The sequence below is a fragment of the Peromyscus californicus genome, unplaced genomic scaffold (assembly GCF_007827085.1).
Source record: "Peromyscus californicus insignis strain IS unplaced genomic scaffold, ASM782708v3 Scaffold_10__1_contigs__length_136768540, whole genome shotgun sequence".
Taxonomy (NCBI): Eukaryota; Metazoa; Chordata; class Mammalia; order Rodentia; family Cricetidae; genus Peromyscus; species Peromyscus californicus.
In genome coordinates, this window is record NW_026294391.1 from 28,263,103 (window position 1) to 28,281,113 (window position 18,011).

At 37.4% G+C, this 18,011-nt stretch overlaps 1 protein-coding gene across 1 annotated transcript; it reads left to right on the top strand.

The window, feature by feature from the left end:
- The first annotated feature begins 1,435 nt into the window (after positions 1 to 1,435).
- Positions 1,436 to 17,248, top strand: Scml1 (Scm polycomb group protein like 1). Its single transcript, XM_052743942.1, has 6 exons — positions 1,436 to 1,546; positions 8,374 to 8,448; positions 10,846 to 10,950; positions 11,329 to 12,010; positions 13,290 to 13,429; positions 15,575 to 17,248. Exons 1-6 carry the CDS (start codon positions 1,436 to 1,438, stop codon positions 15,707 to 15,709), a joined length of 1,248 nt encoding a protein of 415 aa, XP_052599902.1. The 3' UTR covers positions 15,710 to 17,248.
- Positions 17,249 to 18,011: the final 763 nt, after the last annotated feature.

Below are 18,011 nucleotides of genomic sequence, written 5' to 3' on the forward strand. Positions count from 1 at the left end.
ACAGTTTGATTACCTAGAAAGTGTGTATAGAGACTGCAAATAAACGTGACTGCAATTAAAGAACTGGGTTTTCTCTTTATTGTTGTGTAACTATAGTTTGGAGGTTTCACAAGCAGGAAGTGTTTCATAGGCAACCACATATAAAGGAGGGGTTTATTAGCAGGAAAGCATGGTATCAATAACAGATACTAATCTAGTTTCATTTTTAGTAGGGAATGATATATTTCCAATGCCCAAGCTACTTGTGGCTCCTTTCTACACCAGATTAAGATTTGTGACTTTAGCCGGGTGGTGGTGGCACATGCCTTTAATCCCAGCACTCAGAAGGCAGAGGCAGGCAGATCTCTGTGAGTTTGAGGCCAGCCTGGTCTACAGAGCTAGTCCAGGACAGGCCCAAAAACGACACAGAGAAACCCTCTCTCGAAAAACCAAAAAAAAAAAAAAAAAAAAAAAAAAGTGACTTTATTTTGAAACACTTGACTGCTTTGTTTCAGAGATTATTATAGCCATACATCCAAAAGCATTGATATATGTAAGATAAATTGCCACTAGTTATGTCACATCAGCTTTATTATAAACTCCTGTCTCAAGCACTAAGTACTTAGGGTACACTAATGTGTGTACTTCCCAAGATATGCCCATTTTATACTGGAGAAAACTCAACACGATTATGATTTAGCTTACACATTGCTTTAGAATAAGTAAGTGTTGGTCATGATGTTTAAATAAACAACTATGACACTGGGATATGTTAATTGTTAGTTAGTTCTCCGTCTGTGCTTATTGAAACGAAATAACTTTACTAGTGTTCCTAGGCTACCAAGAAAAGATTCGTTGCTAAGACCCCCCAGCCCCTCTCCCCATTCAAGTTTTAGCACTGAAGTGTACCCCTGGAGCCCAGTCATCATGGACATCTCTAGTGGATTACAGGAGGAGGAAAAGGGTATGTGATTATATGTTAATAGTAACATGCTTTAAATAACCAAACGAAAGTGCTTGCCACACAGTAAGCTGGCCCTTTGAATCACTTTTGGGACTAGAAGTTGTACTAGTTAGCCCAGGCGCCAGTGTCTCCACAAAAAAACTCTGCTTGAGAGGCTCTCTAGAGGCTGTCCTTCTAATCGTCTCAGCTAATGTAAGTCTAGGATCCGAGACCCAGCTTTGAACCTTCGAAACCAGAGCCTTTGCTTCTCAGTAGACAGAAAGACCCTCTTCACTGGAAACCTTCCCTTTCTATGTCCTATCTCCATCTGGTGTGAAAACTCCCATTCTAAATAGCTTTTTGATCATCCACGGGATTTACTGGCCAATGCTCAGATTATGTTTATGGATGACTACTGATTGGTTATCACAATCGCCTGATCAGTCACACAAGCCATGAACACGCATAGTTTTACGATCAGGCACTTTACAATCCTGAGCTTTGCGACACAGAATGCGTCAGGATCACCTGATTTCCGGCACGTGGACAGTTAAAAGGCATCAACAGATCTTAACGGTCATTAAAGGTTGCCGGGCATCTAGATGGACTCCTAGCGCCCTGCCGGTAGATTTCTAGAAGCTTCCGGAAGCTAGTGTAGCCGATTCTTCATAAAAATACGTAAGTTATGGATATCTTAGAACCCCCTTTTAACTTTTTTGTCGTGGGTGGGTGGGTGTGAGTGTACTAATGTAGAAAACGGTCCTCTGAAGCATTTGGCCTAGTGGTGCCCTCTGGGGGTGAGAAGATACGTTTGGCAGGAATGGCAAATCTGTACTTTGCCGCCTCAAATTTCAAAAGCTCTGTAGTCAGGTGATTCCAATAATGTTTTGGTCTCCAGGCCACCAGCACTTGTGATCTGTTAGTGGACTTGGCGGTTAGCCACTCTTTGGTTTTTCGAGACAGGGTTTCTCTGTGTAGCTTTGCGCCTTTCCTGGATCTCGCTCTGTAGTCCAGGCTGGCCTCGAACTCACAGAGATCCGCCTGCCTCTGCCTCCCGAGTGCTGGGATTAAAGGTGTATGCTTGCCTCGACATTTTTATTGGAAATATGTTAGTGGGGAGGAAGAAAAAGATCTAGAGAGGTGTTGAGGAGGCCTTCCGGAGTATTTATCATTTGCTTTCCAGTGGGCAGATGTGCCTTCCGGGAACAACTGTAAAATATCTGGATCCCTGTAAGGCCCAGCAGTTTTGGGATATGCTTCTGGGACTGGCTAAGTGCTTTGTGCTCCTTAGATTTTTTTTTTTTAAAAAGGCTCTAATCTGTTAGGAATCATTTGGCTCCCTCCTCTCCTGCTTTTCTCCATATTCAGGTTACCGTTGTAATTTGCCATGTATGTTGTTAAGGAGAGTGAAAGGTTGATTTCAACCCTTCAGTCAGTGTGATCTATATATTTAATGGGATATATTGATGGGATGCAGTTTTCACAATTTGGGCTGCTTTGGGGTTTTATAACATTGAAAGGCCTAGATGCTGTAAGTTGCGTTTTGTCTTTTTAAGAAGTCTTAGAATCACAGTTTGTTTTCAGCCATCTTAGTCATTGTGATGTATTCCATATGGGATAAGTTGATGGCAACCTCAATATGGTTGTGTGGGGAATTATAACTAAGAAATACCTCACTGCCTTGATTTGCTTTTTGTGTTTTAAAGAATTATCAGGAGAAAATGTACTTTTTAGTCATCCTAATAATTGTTAGCTATGCCTTATGGGATAAGTGGATAGCACATAAGTTATTTGGGGTATTTTATTACACGAAGTGCATCAATCTGGCTATTGTGGGTTTCCTTGTGTTTCTTTAAGAAGGCTTAGGGTCAAACATAGATTTCAGCCATTCTAAACCTATGCTTTATGTTCTTGTAGGTGACACTGGATTTGGCCTACTTTGGGATTTTTTTTTAACATAGGAAGATACAGCTATTGTGAATTGTATTTTGTGTTTTTAAGAAGTTTTAGCATAATAGGTAGCTTTCAGCCATCCTGGTTACCACGGACTATGTCTATGGAATAAGTTGATGGCAGTTTACTCCCCCAGTTAGGTTTGTTGGATTTGGCCTGCTTTGGGATTTTATAACATGGAAAGATAATAGCTATTGTGAATTGTATTTTGTGTTTTTTAGAGGTTTTAGCATACAAGGTAGTTTTCAGCCATCCTGGTCACTGTAAGCTATGCCTTATGGGATAATTTGATAGCAAGTGACTCTTCTAGTTTGGTTTGTTGGATTTGGTCTGCTTTGGGATTTTTTTAAACCAACTGTTGTGGTTTATATTTTGTGTTTTTATTAAGTTTTAACTTAAAAATTAGTTTTCAGCCATCCTGGTCTCTGTAAGCTATGCCTTATGGAATAAGTTAATGACAGGTGACTCTTCTAGTTTGGTTTGTTGGATTTGGCCTGCTTTGGGATTTTTTAAACATAGAAAGATACAGGTGTTGTGAGTTACATTTTGTGTTTTTTAAATAAGTTTTAGTGTAAAAGTTAGTTTTCAGTCATCCTGGACACTGTAAGCTATATCTTATGGGATAAGTTGATGGCAGGTGACTCTCCCAATTTAATTTGTTTGGATCTTTTTATAACTTGGAGATATCTAGCTGTGTTGGTTTGCTTGATGTGTCTTTAAGAAGTCACTGAGTAGAACATACTTTTAAGCCATTCTACCCATTATGATCCATGCCTAGTGGGACCAACTGGTGGCCTTTGACTGACCCTCCCCCCTTGGTCTATTTGGAGCTTTTGTAACTTGAAATTTACCTGTTGCCTTTTGTGACTTGCCTTGTGGGTTCTTAAAAAGTTTTGTAGTAAAAAGTATTTTTTAGTGAACTCTGCCTTATGGGATAAGTTGATGGCAGGTGATGGTGTGGATTTCGTCTATTTTGGGGTTTTATTACTTAGGAAGATCTTATTGTTGTGATTTGCTGTCTCCGTCTTTAAGAAGTCTTAGGTAAAAGGTAGACTTTAGCCATCCTAATTATTGTCAACTGTACTTAATGAGATATATTCATGCAGATTACTCTTCCAATTTGATCTTATTTGGAGTTTCACATCTTAGAAATTTCTGGCTGCTGTGATTTGGCTTTTGTGTCTTTGTGAATTGTTAATGTAAAAGATTATTTTGAGCCATGTTTGTTAGTTGTTGTGAGCTATGCATTATGGGATATGCTGTTAGCAGGTAACCCTCCTAAGTTGGGCTGTTTTGGGTTTTATGACTTGAATTGGAGTTATCCTGATGCTTTGTGTGTTTTTAAGAAGTCTTAGGGTCAAAGTCATTTGGTACTGATACTTGTTTTGTTCTGATTCATGATGATAGGTAGAGCCAACATTGTATTATGTTGTTGAACAACTGGCTGACTCCAACACCCTCTTTAGTTGGGCTATTTAGAAGTGAAGGATTTTCAAATGTGTAAGTCCTGTTTTCTAACTTTTTACCCATTGTTTCATTTTCTAGGAACTTTTCTTCTGGAAGTACTTGTACCAGTGCAAGACTATTCTAAACATTAATTGTAAGAGTGAAACTTTAGAAGTAATTTCATGGTATATTCACAAGATAGGTTGTTAGAGTGATCATGGTGTTAGCTTGGAAAGACCTCTCCCACCATAGGCTACTTTGGCCCAATTTTGAGCTTTTTGAGTTGAATCATATACTGTGTTATCTTTCACGTCTGCCTTCTTTTACTCAGGGTTGCGGTTGTGAGGTTCATCTTTCTTGGCAACAGCAGTAAGTAGTTTGTTTTTATTGTGAGTTTTTCTTTGTATGGCTACAGCTATAGATTAATTGCTCAAAGGTCATGTCAATCTTCTAGTCAGGAAATCCTAAACAGTTAAAAATAAAATGTGGTGGAAATTATAGGTCAAATTGAGGTACATTACAACTTGAATATTTTATACAACATTGGTCTGCATTTTTCTAACTCAAAAGTTAACTCCTCTCATCTTCTTAATCTCCCTTTAAATTTTGTCCTTAGGGACTCTGGTCACTTGTCTCCCCACAACAGATTGAAGGAGAACAGGAAAGGGATACAATCCTGATCCTCTCCCTGTTGCTCTGTCTCAGGATGAATAAAATAAATTAACTTTTGCATAGGGTGTCCCTTCAGTAACTATATGGCAGGAATTCATGTCAGACCTCTGATACAAGCTAGAGGATCATGTCATTGTAGACATGCCTGGTTCTAGTTCCATACTGAATGACACAGCTATAATCCAGCCTTGAGAAGTCTAGAGTTCTCAGTTTATATTTCACATACCTTTATTTAGGTTTAAGGTTTAAGTCTAACTCAAAGCAATCATGATTTTGGAGCTGCAGTGGGCCCTGGAGATATGAGCCTCAGAAGGGTTTACAGGGCAGGCGAGGAGGTGGGGTCTCTTTGGTCGCTCCACCCACATTGTAACAGCAGCCCAGCAGCAGCAGCAGCAGCAGCAGCAGCAGCATCACCAGCAGCAGCAGCAGCAGCAGCAGCAGCAGCAGCAGCAGCATCACCACCACCAGCAGCAGCAGCAGCAGCAGCAGCAGCAGCAGCAGCAGCAGCAGCAGCATCACCACCACCAGCAGCCCAGCCCCAGCCCCAGTAGCACCAGCACCAGCAGCCCAGGAGCAGCAGCAGCAGCAGCAGCAGCAGCAGCAGCAGCAGCAGCATCACCACCACCAGCAGCCCAGCCCCAGCCCCAGTAGCACCAGCACCAGCAGCCCAGGAGCAGCAGCAGCAGCAGCAGCAGCAGCAGCAGCAGCAATAGAGACACCAGAAGTGGAGACTGGAAGCGACAGTGACAGCAGCAGTGTCAGAGGCAGCAGCAGAGACAGTAGTGGCTGAGGCAGTAGTGACAGTAGCATTGGTGTCAAGGGTGGCAGTGGAAGCTGCCATTAGATCAGAACAGATTCTTGGGGCAGTTTGGCAGCATTCTGTCTCCCTAAGCAAAAGCCCCTTTGAGCTTCTTTACAAAAGTGTTAGCAGTATATCCCCTTGTTTGGTGGCTTTTAGGGCTCACTTTTTAAGACTTCAAGTTGTGAAGCAACTGTTCACAGATTGCGCTTGCTTTTAACTTCATTGTAAGCTCCCAGTCATGGACAATATAGCTCTTCTATGCATAAAGATTTATTCTAGTGATGGGAATGTAGCTTAGTGGTAATGCACTTGCCTAGCATGAATAAGAGCCTAGGTTCCACCCTCAGCCCCATAAAGTCACCCATGTTAAGTTGATTTAGATATTAGGTACATGAAGTAACAATTTTACGCATTTCTTTTCAGGAGGAGAAGGTTTGCCTCTTAGATGACTAAGCAGTTTCAGAAGTAAGCCTTCCAGCAAATCTAACAATAATAAGCTCGACTCAGAGGAAGTAGAATTTCTCCTGTTGCACAGCAATGATGTCTGCCTTCAGAGAAACAGATGTGGTTTGTATTTTAAATTGATCGTTTCGGTTCTTTTCCTGTGCTATAGTTTTTGCTAAACTGAGTTAAATTAAATAAAGTGAAATATATAGATAATAAGTGCAGTTTTGACAATGCTCTATAAAATTTCTATGAGCATTTGTGTGTAAATTTAAGAACATACACTTAACATTTCTTCTGGGTACTCTGAAATTGAATTGCAAACAAGTAGTCAATATAAAACTCAACTTTATGAGAATCTGACAAACAGCTTTTCAAATTGGTTTGCCTTTTAAAATTTTCTATTGTATTTTTGAGTTTCTTAATCTTTGAAATTGAAGTTAAATGTAAAATTTTAAACTATATTTAATTTTTCATAGCAGTGCACACATTTATTTAGTCACGTAAGGCCATGTATATTACTATCATTGAAGCAATCTAGGCCACTTTCAACCTCTGTCAACTGCTATGTTTTTTTGTCACTGGAGACAATGCTCACTGTCAATTATTGGGAGTCATTTTGGGGAAATGTGAAAACACAAACTACCATGTGAAGATAAACTACTATCTTTTTGTAAGGAATGTTATATAACCCAATTGTGTGTTTTTTAGTAACCTAAGCAGTGGAAGGCTAATCACACACAGAGCTACCAAGTCTGTTTACTTTAAAATCTCCTCAACTAATTTCTTAGAATAATTATTTTGCAGAAATGTAGCAGTTATTCATGATAACTTTTCTTATTTATACCCTGCCTTATTTCAACAACATTTTAAGGTGTTTTAGAAATTAAGAGTGCTTATGTGTTTCCTAATTCAACCACATGGTGGCAGTGTTGGATTGTTCAGGAATCAAAACTGGTGCAATGCTCTGGTTTTTGTTGTTTTTGTCAGTTTTTGTTGTTGTTGTTGGGGATTTTTGTTTGTTTGTTTGTTTGTTTGTTTGGGCTTTTTTTTTTTTGCTCTGAAAGCAGTTTCAACACTGAAGACCAATGTCTCTGCCCTGAAGCACAGGAGGTGTTAAACTCAATGGAAAAGGGGGTTCTGGTGTAGCTGGACTAATGAGAGCACAATTCTGCAAGTGGACTTTTTTCCTCTTGTTTCCTGAAACAAGGTCCTTGGCCTACCCAGGCTGTCCTTGAACTCATCCTCCACCTGCCTAAACTTCCTGGCAAGGAATGGAAACAATTGCCAGTCAACTAAAGGATAGAGGAAAGACTTTATTACCAGAAGATTCTAGGTTTAGAATTCCAGTGAAAAGTTGTTCAGAATGTCCTAGTACATAAGTAGAAGGAACATGTAAAATGCTAAGAGTTCACTGACTACAGAGATTCTCAGGATAGAGTATTACCATGCCTGACTCACATATACTTTTCTACACAGGCATGACATTTAAAACAGGCAAAGGCCCTTTGATAATACAATAGGTTTTCAAAACTTCTGAGAAGTGAAATTAAAGTCCTCGGCTTTTCTTTTTGTTATTTTATATTTCCTTTTAATTTGCTAAGAAATCTTTCTCCTATATGAATATGAGAATGTCTCCTTAGGATGGTACTTATAATATGTTTTATGAGTATGCACCTTTCAGTTATGTAAGTAATATTAAGCAAGTAGATGTCCAGTATATCAATGCTTACCATTTTAATGAGCAAGGTTTAAATTCCAACTACGTTATGGAGTTCCTCTAAACTGTCACTCAGGGTCATACTCTATCCTGAGAATCTCTGTAGTCAGTGAACTCTTAGCATTTTACATGTTCCTTTTTCTTATGTACTAGGACATTCTGAACAACTTTTCACTGGAATTCTAAACCTGGAATCTTCTGGTAAAGTCTTTCCTCTATCCTTTACTTGACTGTCAATTATTTCCATTCCTTGTAATATGAATTTTTATTTCATCTCTGCTTTAATTAAGACTTTTGATATATTGATGAAAGTTAAAAACAACTCAAATAGATAAGTATGAGGTATTGTCACTATTCGATGTGACTCTTACTGAAATAAAGCATTAACTACTTGTGGTGTAAAATGTATTCTAGAAAGAAACTTACTCACCTGAAATTTATGAAATTGAAGACCCAAAAGCCACTGTGGATATCCTGAACTATTGTCAGGTATGACACCTCTCCTTTCAGTGTGTTTTTCTAGAATGTTAAATTGTAAACATTTCTGACTTCATACGAGGGGGAAGTGTGTAATTAACTGGAAATTTTGCCATATCAAATTACTTGTGATTATTCACCTCATTGTGATTATTTTGACAGTTTCTACTTAGAATAATATTTTCAGGTAAAAATTTGAAATACCAATATGTGCATTTTAGAACATTAAAAACATTATTCATCAGATTTATTTACGTCTTTTCCATCTATATTGCCCAATATTAATTTCCACTATAAAATTTTAAAAGGAAATTGGAAGATTTGGTTGCACTTTTAATATGTGCCTAATTAATTACATATGTAGGTATCACAACTGAAATGAATGGGCAGCCTACTCGTGTTTTACAAGGAATTTATCTTATGTAATTTGGAGGGGAGATCATAAAAGTGAACTTTGGTGAGGGACTGATAGAAGTGTGTAATTATTGTGGATTTTGTGAGCTGTATACTCCAGAGGCAATGGAGGTCTGAAGAGATGGCTCTTACCCCATTAGGTTTACAATAGACCGAACTACCACAGTTTGAAAAGTAAGTTTGTGTGTGTCTTCTCTTTTAGACTGACACTAGTGAGGACAGAAGCCATGCTGACAGGTCATGATCTTAAGATAGTGCAGGAGTAGAGGAGGCTGGGCAAGGCTGCCTGGCCTGCAGTGCCCAAATCTTGGCAACCCTGAAGCTTAGACCAGTACTTATGCAAGTTGAATGGGGTATGACATTGCAGATGAGCAGTGCTTAGGTTCTCCAGCTATGCCCCGCAGGGGCCCTTGAGAATCCTGTCACTTTGCTGAGCGTCCTGACATGCCCTCCTTACCTGTCTGTGTAAGAGATGATAATAGTAACAATAGGTAATCTTAGTACTCTGAAGGCACAAGTTCAAGGCCAGCCCGATCTATATAGTTAGTTTAAGGCCAGCCAGGGATATGCAGTGAGACTCTGTCTCAAAAAATAAAAACACAGAAACAAAGGAGTCTCTTACTATTTGTAAGTATTTTTTTTACTCTCTTTTTGGGATTATAATATAATTAGAACATTTACCCCTTCCCTTTCCTCCTTCCAAACCTTCTCTTAAACCCCTCCTTGCTCTCTTTCAAATTCATGACATCTGTTTTCATCAATTGCTGTTGCATGCAAATATATATATATATGTATATATGCCTATATATACACCCTGTTCAACCTGTATAGTGTTACTTGTATACATGTTTTTAGTGCATCTGGTAATGTACAACCAAGTGGTATGCTCTTTCTCACAATATTTCTTAGTTGCATGTAGTTCTTTGTGCAGAATTGAGCCCTTGTGTGCTTTCCCCCATCCACTTTGGCATGTTTATTGGTATCCTTCTTGTTCAGCTGATATTTAGGTAATCATGCAGGTGATACTTTATGGGTGAACCTTCTGGCATTACTAGGAGACACGGTATCACAGCAAACTCCCAATCCTTTGGCTCTTACAATCTTTCTGCCTCATTTTCCACAGTGTTTCCTGAGCCTTAGGTACCGGAGTTGTTGTATAGATGTATTCATTGGCACTGGACTCTCCCCAGAGCACATTTTGAGAACCTCTGCCCCAGGCTGCTTATCCCTTGCTCTGCTGAAATGGCCACTTTGTGTGCAGCTCTCAAGATAAGATGAGCATTTCTCCAGGACAGGGGTTTTCTTTTGTAGGTTTTGTTGTTTGCTTGCTTGCTTTTCATGATTTTGCTTTTCATAATTTTGAAGTTCATGGTCTCAGAACCTAGCAAAGCAGTTCTGACAGGAGGAAGGCATTCATCCTTGAATGAAGGAATGTTTATGGTATTTTATAAATATGTTCTCTGAAATTTCTGAGCATTTCTAGAATGTTATTAGTGGTGTTCCTCATTGGTACGGCATGTAAGGTGTACTCAATGACATTGTGAGAGCATCACTAGATACTTAATTTTCAGACTAGTTTGGAGCCCTACATCACATATGTTTTAGTTGGTTCTATATTCTCAGAGTGGAACATTCACTGTTTGTTCACAAGCTGTGGTGTGGAAGCTGACTCCTATTGTTAGCGGATCTGAATGCTTGTCTTCTAAGTTAGCATCCTCTTGGATGGGAAGCAGCTGCAGCACACACAGGTGGGAGGTTGTCAGGAGCTGTGATGCACTCACCTTATGGCACTAAAGATACTTCTAAGTATGCATGAATCAGCTACTGCAGTGGCAGGTGGAGATTCAGCATCTCAGCCAGTGTTCTGGGTGCCTTAAAACCAGGCCTCTAATAGAACATTTCCACAGTGCCTAGCAATTAACTCTTGGCTTTGTGCATTTTCACGTGCTACTTTTCTTTTGAAAGAGCATGTACTAATACCTTTTATTATAACAGGTTATATATAAAACTGTTCAAAGGCTGGAAAAGAAGTTTGATGACCTGGATGAAAAAGTAACAAAAATGTATCACTCTCGTGCCAGATCCTTCTGGCGTTACCCTGTAAGTGTACAAAAACACTATCACAACTTTGATAAGTATATTCTGTCTAAAGATGCCAGTCATTGCAAAGTGATGGAGAGCTAGTAAATGTGGGATCGAGGCTTATCTGTACTTCCTGAAGGAGCAGATGGGAACTACAACTCTTTTTGAAAGAATAATCAAGTTCAGAATTGATGAATGTAGAACAATGAGCATTTTCAAAATATATTTTGAAAATATACATTTTAAAATGTACCTATAAAATATACATCAAATGTAGGTCAGAAGAAGAGGAAAAATCATGTGATCAAAAGAGAACACTATTTTCCTAATGTAAAATAATGCTGCATAGAAACCTTAATGTCCTGACTACTCTTTATTTCTCTTTTGATTATGAAGCCTTTTAGAGCAGTATCCAGAAGATACAATTACCTGATGTCTAGAAGACATAAACTTCAGAGAGTGAGACGATTCATTCATGACAATTTGGTCTCCCGTCCTCACAGTTACAGTCCAACTTCAGCAGTCTTCGAAAGGAATGAAGATAGTGAGGATATGGAGAACAACCAGACTGTAGATTACCTCCAGGCTTTCCAGTACCCCAATTCTATTGACAACACCCAGACTTTCCAGTACGCTGATCGTATTGACAATAATCAAGCTTTGCATTATGCTGATGATCTCTACAACACTCAGACTTCGAAGTATACCGGTTCTATTGACAGCAGTATCCAGAACAATGAAGACATGGATGTTTTCCATTCTGAGGATTCACAGGAAGTGATACTTGTCAGTTCTTCACCAGAGAGGGACTATGAAGAAACTCCACCGAGTCCTACATCTACTGGCCAAACCTACCAACAATATTACAGATTTAAAAACATTCCTAGCTCTTCTACAATGCCCTTCTACAGTGACTTTGAAAATACCAACGTGGACACCATCACTTCTACCACTTCAACAGTGAAGGAAGCAAGTACCCTCCCTCCAGGGGAGCTCATCCCCATCCAGAATCCTGAAATGAGGCGATTGGCCTTACTGGAGGCTCAGCGTACACCTGTGATTGATCCTAACACTTTTGGTGAGTTTGCAATGGCACCAATGGTTAACATCCTCTAAGTAAGCTAGTAGAAGCTTCTTGTTTCCTATTTTGATGGTTGATTTGTAGTTATATGTACAATGGTGACTGTTTATTAAGCAGGTATTATGGGTAAGGCAGTGTGATAATCAACTCACATGGATTGTCTCTGGTGGTCTTCATAATGACACCATTGTGATATTGAAATCTATTTTATTTACCTTTCCCCATAGTAAATACTCAAAATAATCATAAGGTGGTAAGAAAGAAAGGATGTACTTTTGGATAATTAACAAACAGAAAAAAAGATATTTCTATTGATTATCTTTGGTTAGAAAATAAGATCCTCCCAACAAATTACCTATCCACTTTCATTTGTCATCACACATTAACTGTAGGAAGTAAAACATTCTGCTTAAGGTAACATTTGAACACAAAGAAGTTTCCACACAACTTAGTGAATAGCACAGCTAAAACCTGGTGAGATGTGAGCACTTACATGGTTTCATGTATCATTTCTTTATTAAACATATTCAACCAAAGCATTTATTGCTATTCAATTAAACATGAAAGAATAATTGCATAAAATGTCAAAACCACTACTGATTAGATTCATCAGAAAATATTTTTTAAATGCAGATTAACATTTAAACCACAAGAGATGTGAATTTATAGAGTAAAGGTCAATCTAAAAATGCCAATATTGAATATAAGGGAGATATTTGCTCCAAAGAAATTATTTTGTTACCCAAGATAATTGTGGTTATTGAAATTAGTTGATATAACTAAAAAAATAAGCAATTATAAAGTGTAAACATGGGGAATTTCTACTGCGTTTAGTACAATAAACCTAATTTAGAGAATGTGACATTTAAGAGAGGTTTTCAAGAAATTCACTGAAATCCTTAAAGTAAGAAAGAGTACTGAGTTAGCTCAGATTATCCCACTTTATTCCAACTAGCACCTTTTCCTGTACTTGCTTGTGACCTAAGAAGTCTTGGATTGCTGCTACACGTGTTTCATGAACATTGAAGCTTTAAGGTGCCTTCTAAAGTAAAACTGTTCCTGCTCCTTGGGGGAAGTCCATTGACACACTTATGCAGCACTCCTCAGATCATCTTCCTTCAGGCTCTCATGAGATTTTACAGTTGGAATCTTGAGTCTTTAGTTCGGTACTTAAGAGAAGGTTCCAGGAGTGAGACCATTAATTTCTACCTAACATCTCTTCTTTCAGGATTATGATCAAGTTTTTAATGTTTTCCCCATTCATTGTTAATTGCAGGTTCATCATCCGAATGTAATGATGCTGTTGTGAGACACCTTGGAAACCCTGTAAAATGGTCTGTGGATGACGTGATAACATTTCTGAACCGTTTAGATCCCCCGTTGGCCGACCAGCTCTACCCCATCATCAGAGAACATGTAATGTATTTTTAAATCCAGTTTTCCTGCTAGCCTAATGCATTGAATGACCTCTGTGCACTTTCAGTTGGATACTGAGGTGCCAACTGAGTCAGTAGGGGAACCCTATCATCTGATTTATTTTTTGTTTGTGAAAAGTTTATCTTGTCCATCCTTCTATGCTTAAATGGTAGGTTAATCGTCTCTTCTTTACATGGGTATCTAAACATCTAATACACTAAATAGCCTCAAGTTCGGTAGTTCATGATTATAAGTCTCAGGTAGACCTCTTTCCATGCAAGGATAATTACACAAATCCCCCCATACTAGTGCCTTGTTCACAAGTAAGAGGAGTTTACCCACAGTGCATACCAGAGTAGCCCTCTTGTTGTGATATCCAGAAGCTAGTTCCAGCTGGTCAGTTCTGTTTACCTTATGTGACTATTGACAGCTGTGATGCTGATGACCATTTACAAAGCAACATCATGGTTAAATTTTACTTTAACCTGGTATTTTCTTAACTTTTTCCTTTGGTGACTTAAAATTTTGATTGTAGAGGTCTTTTACTTTCTTGGCTTGGTTTATTCCTAGGTAAACCTTTAAAAAAATATTGTGACCAAGTATTTTTTTCTCTAATTCCTTTCTTGGCAAGGTTTTTTATAGTTATATAGGGAAGCTATTTTTTTTTTTTAAAAAATGAGAATACAGGCTACTTTTATTCTGATTTGAGAATTTCCCTACAGATGTCCACTACTTTTGGTTCTTGGAAGACTCTTTCTGTTACCCCTTCCAAGATGATTTCTGAACCTTGGGTGGCAGGGCAGCAGCATGGGGGAAAATCCCTGTATGCTGAAGAGTTGTGGGTCTCTGTATTAATCACCATGTCCTGGAAAAAAAACTTTTATGTTGAGGGTCCAGAGATACACAAATCTATATTATAAAGATAAGAACTAAGGGGGAAGTTTATTGCTATGTTCATTTAGAAAAATAATCATAGTAAGTTCTCTCCTAGAGCCTTATGACCTATCCAGCCATAGGATTTTAGATGAATTCTGTCTTATGTACCAGGATTTAAATCCAATCAGATATGGTTGGCTACTCCCATAACATTCATGCGAAACATACCTATAATCCCAACTACTTGGGAGGCTGAGGTAGGAGGATCACATGAGTCCAGAAGTTCTAGACTGTAGTGTGCTATGCCCATTGGATGCCCACACTAAGTTGGGCATCATTATGATGACCTTCTGGGAGCAGGGAATTACTTAAGGAAGGATGAACTGACACAGATAGGAAGCTACTGATTTTATAGTCTATGACTACTGGAAGTTTAATCAGATCTCAACATTTTCTGCTGGTGTCTCTAGGCTCTTTCAAGTATAGGATCATATGACTGAAAAATAGAGATAATTTGACTTCTCCTTTCCTGTTTGTATTCCTTTTTTAGTTCTTTCTTTTATCTTGCTGTTATGAGCTGAATTTTAATAAGTTCTAGTTCCTTTCCTTTCTAATTTTACTTCCTATTATAGGAAATTCTGGGTCTTCTTAGACAAGAATGTGTAATTGAATAAAGTTTTATTTTATGCTGGAACTTATAAAACCAATACTATGTTTTAGTTGCATAAGGTGATAGTAAATTAAGGCAATAAAGAATTTTTGTAAAGATGCCTTGTGACTATCAAGTAGTAGAGTATCTATACATCATTTTCAGTATAGAAAGAAAACCAATAATTAATCTTAACGTCTAATTGGCTTCAGACAAGTAACTCACTTTCATATAAAGACAACGCTATTGAACACATTTACAGTTTGCATTGATATTGATATATTCCTAGCCTCTATCAGAAAGTTAAGAGCCATGAAATTTATTCTCTTATTCTTTGTACCTTTGTCATAGATACACAGTATTTTTATTCATCACACAGTATTTAAAATTAGGTCATTTGATATAGTTAATTTTAAATTATTAAGTTAAATTTGCTTTTTCTTAAAATTGATATGAATATATAAGTTTCAAAATGATACATTGCAGTGCAATGGTATTTTTTGATTTTATACAGGAGATACTTGAGAAGCTTTAGTTTTACATGTTCTTATATACAAAGAAACAGCTGCTTATCAAATATAACAATATTGTTAATCATTTTAAACTTTTTCTCTCTATAGGCTATCGATGGGAAGGCCCTGCTACTGCTTGATTTTGATGTGATGGTGAAATATATGGGGATGAAGGTGGGAGTAGCCATGAAGTTTAGCAGCTATATTCAAAAGCTTAAAGAAGGAGTAAACTGTGACGAGTAAACAAATCGTTTGTAGAACTTCAAATGTTCTCATTAAATTCCTTCTTAATGCACACTTGACTCCCTGTGTTCATTAGTTTTGGTTCTGGAGAAGGTTCTCCTAAAATATAATTAGAATTAAGAAAAATACATTATAGTCTGCTTGGAGTTACATTTAACATATTAGTATTAACATATACATATGTCTTCTTTAGATTTCTCATTTTATAGATTAAAATACGCTTCATGCAAGAAACCAAAAAACTACCTTTGATTTGGGTTTATCTTTATACATATTTTTAAAGCAACTAAAGAGGAAATATAAGGAACTAATAACATAAAGTTAAAGTGGTGAAAATTTTTCACAGAAGAGAAATTAAGGGAGACTATATCATTAACCTTCTTGGATAGTTTATCTCTATAATACTGTAGTATACCTTTCATATTCTACCAGTTTCCAGAAAAAAACAATAGCCGTATAATTTCTTGTCCTCTCTATTACTACATCTCTGTTATGCTTGTTCAAATTCAGAAGGAGAAACATTAAGCTTAGGAAGTGTCTAATATGCTCCAGACAACTAAATATTCTTACCAGTTTTCAGATAACTTATAGTATATGCAGAACAAGATACTATTTCAGATTTAGAAGGAGAAAATGAAGCTTATGAAGTATCTAATGAGCTTCAGACAACTAAATATTCTTAACAAGGTTTTAGATAAATTTTAGGATGTATAGAATGTTTGTTTTACCTAAGAATTATACCTCTAGAGTAGTTTGGAATAAGTCTGACTATAGTTTTAAGATATATACTTACTATATTAAAGCCTTCATATTTTTAAATCAAATTTGAACAGTTAGCTAAGAATTCATTGTTCAAATGTCTATGTACTCATACTCAAAATTAAAAAATGTATTTCATTTTTATGTGCTTATTTATTCCTCATGGAGGTCTCATTTGTGTACCAAAATTACACAGAAGAAAATATTTTATTTTGAACTTTAAATGGTACTTTACAATGATACAAAGGGAATGGTGAGCTGTTCATCTACAAGGTGCTCTTATTCTGTGAACTGTATATGTGCCACTTGGTTTTACTAGTCCTTCTCAGTTTAGCCTTCAGAGAGGCAGAAAAGTGCCGAGGCTCGAGGCTGCTCTCCACATATGGAAATGCTCTGTCTTGTGCCTCAGGCATCTAGGATGTTCACTATTGAAAAATACACTAGTCTGATTTGTTTGAAATTTTATTTTATAATTTAAAATTTTCAATAGAAACATGAATAATTCCTCTTTTGTTATTGTTTATCACATTGTATAACTTTTGAAATAAGGTAAACAGAATTAGTGCTCATAATAATGGCTATTTATTGAGAATGGTAACAAAATGCTCACCAGGGACAAGAATTTACATTATCACTTTAGAAAACAAAGTGTACTAGTTACTGAAAACCAGTGGTTTAAATGATTGCTCCATTTATATTCCTGCTTGTGTGTAAAGACATTCTAACTTCATACTTTTCAAATTGTATATATGCACAGGTGAACTTGGTTCAGATGCTTGAAAAACACTGTGTTCTGGATTTTTTAGATTTCAAGATATAATAAAGCCAAATAACTATAATAATTAACAGCAACGTCTCCGATTTTTTAAATTGAAAAATCATGCAGTATATTCTGATCTTGTTTTCCTCTCCTCATCTCCTTCCAGATCCTCCCCACTTACCCACCCCTCCAAATCCATATCTTCTTTCTCTTTAGAAAATAATCCGGCCCAAAAAAAAACAAAAAACAAAAAACAAAAAACAAAAAACAAAAAAACAAAACAAAAACAAAAACCAAGCAACCCAGGATCAAAAACAACAGCAAAAAAGCACCACACACACACACACACACACACACACACACACACACACACACACACCATAAAAACACAAAATTGGAAACGATACTATACAAGCAAAAGACCAGTAAGATTTAAAAAACGGCCAAACAAAGCAATATTAGGGGGAAAAAATCTACAAAAATACCACTGAGTTTGTTTTGTGTTGACCATCTACTGCTGGTTATGGGACCTTTGCTTATGTGTGGTTTATAAAAACCATTGAGACTCCATTGGAGAAAACTGATTTTCCTTTGCAAGCATTTGTCGATTGGAGATATCTTTTTTGGTTAGGGGTGGAAGATTGTGTCCACTTCCCCCTCTTAGCACTGAGACCCAGTCTGGGTTGAACCTATGCAGGTGTTGTGCATGCTGACACAGTCTCTGTGACTGTGTGTGTGTGTGTGTGTGTGTGTGTGTGTGTGTGTGTGTGTGTGTGTGTGTGT

Excerpts from the sequence above, each read along its gene's own strand:
- Scml1 (XM_052743942.1), top strand. The coding sequence starts at position 1,436 with ATGCGTCAGGATCACCTGATTTCCGGCACGTGGACAGTTAAAAGGCAT. Across the intron at positions 1,547-8,373 it reads GGACTCCTAGCGCCCTGCCG|AAAGAAACTTACTCACCTGA; the intron begins GTAGATTTCTAG and ends AATGTATTCTAG. Across the intron at positions 12,011-13,289 it reads GATTGATCCTAACACTTTTG|GTTCATCATCCGAATGTAAT; the intron begins GTGAGTTTGCAA and ends TGTTAATTGCAG.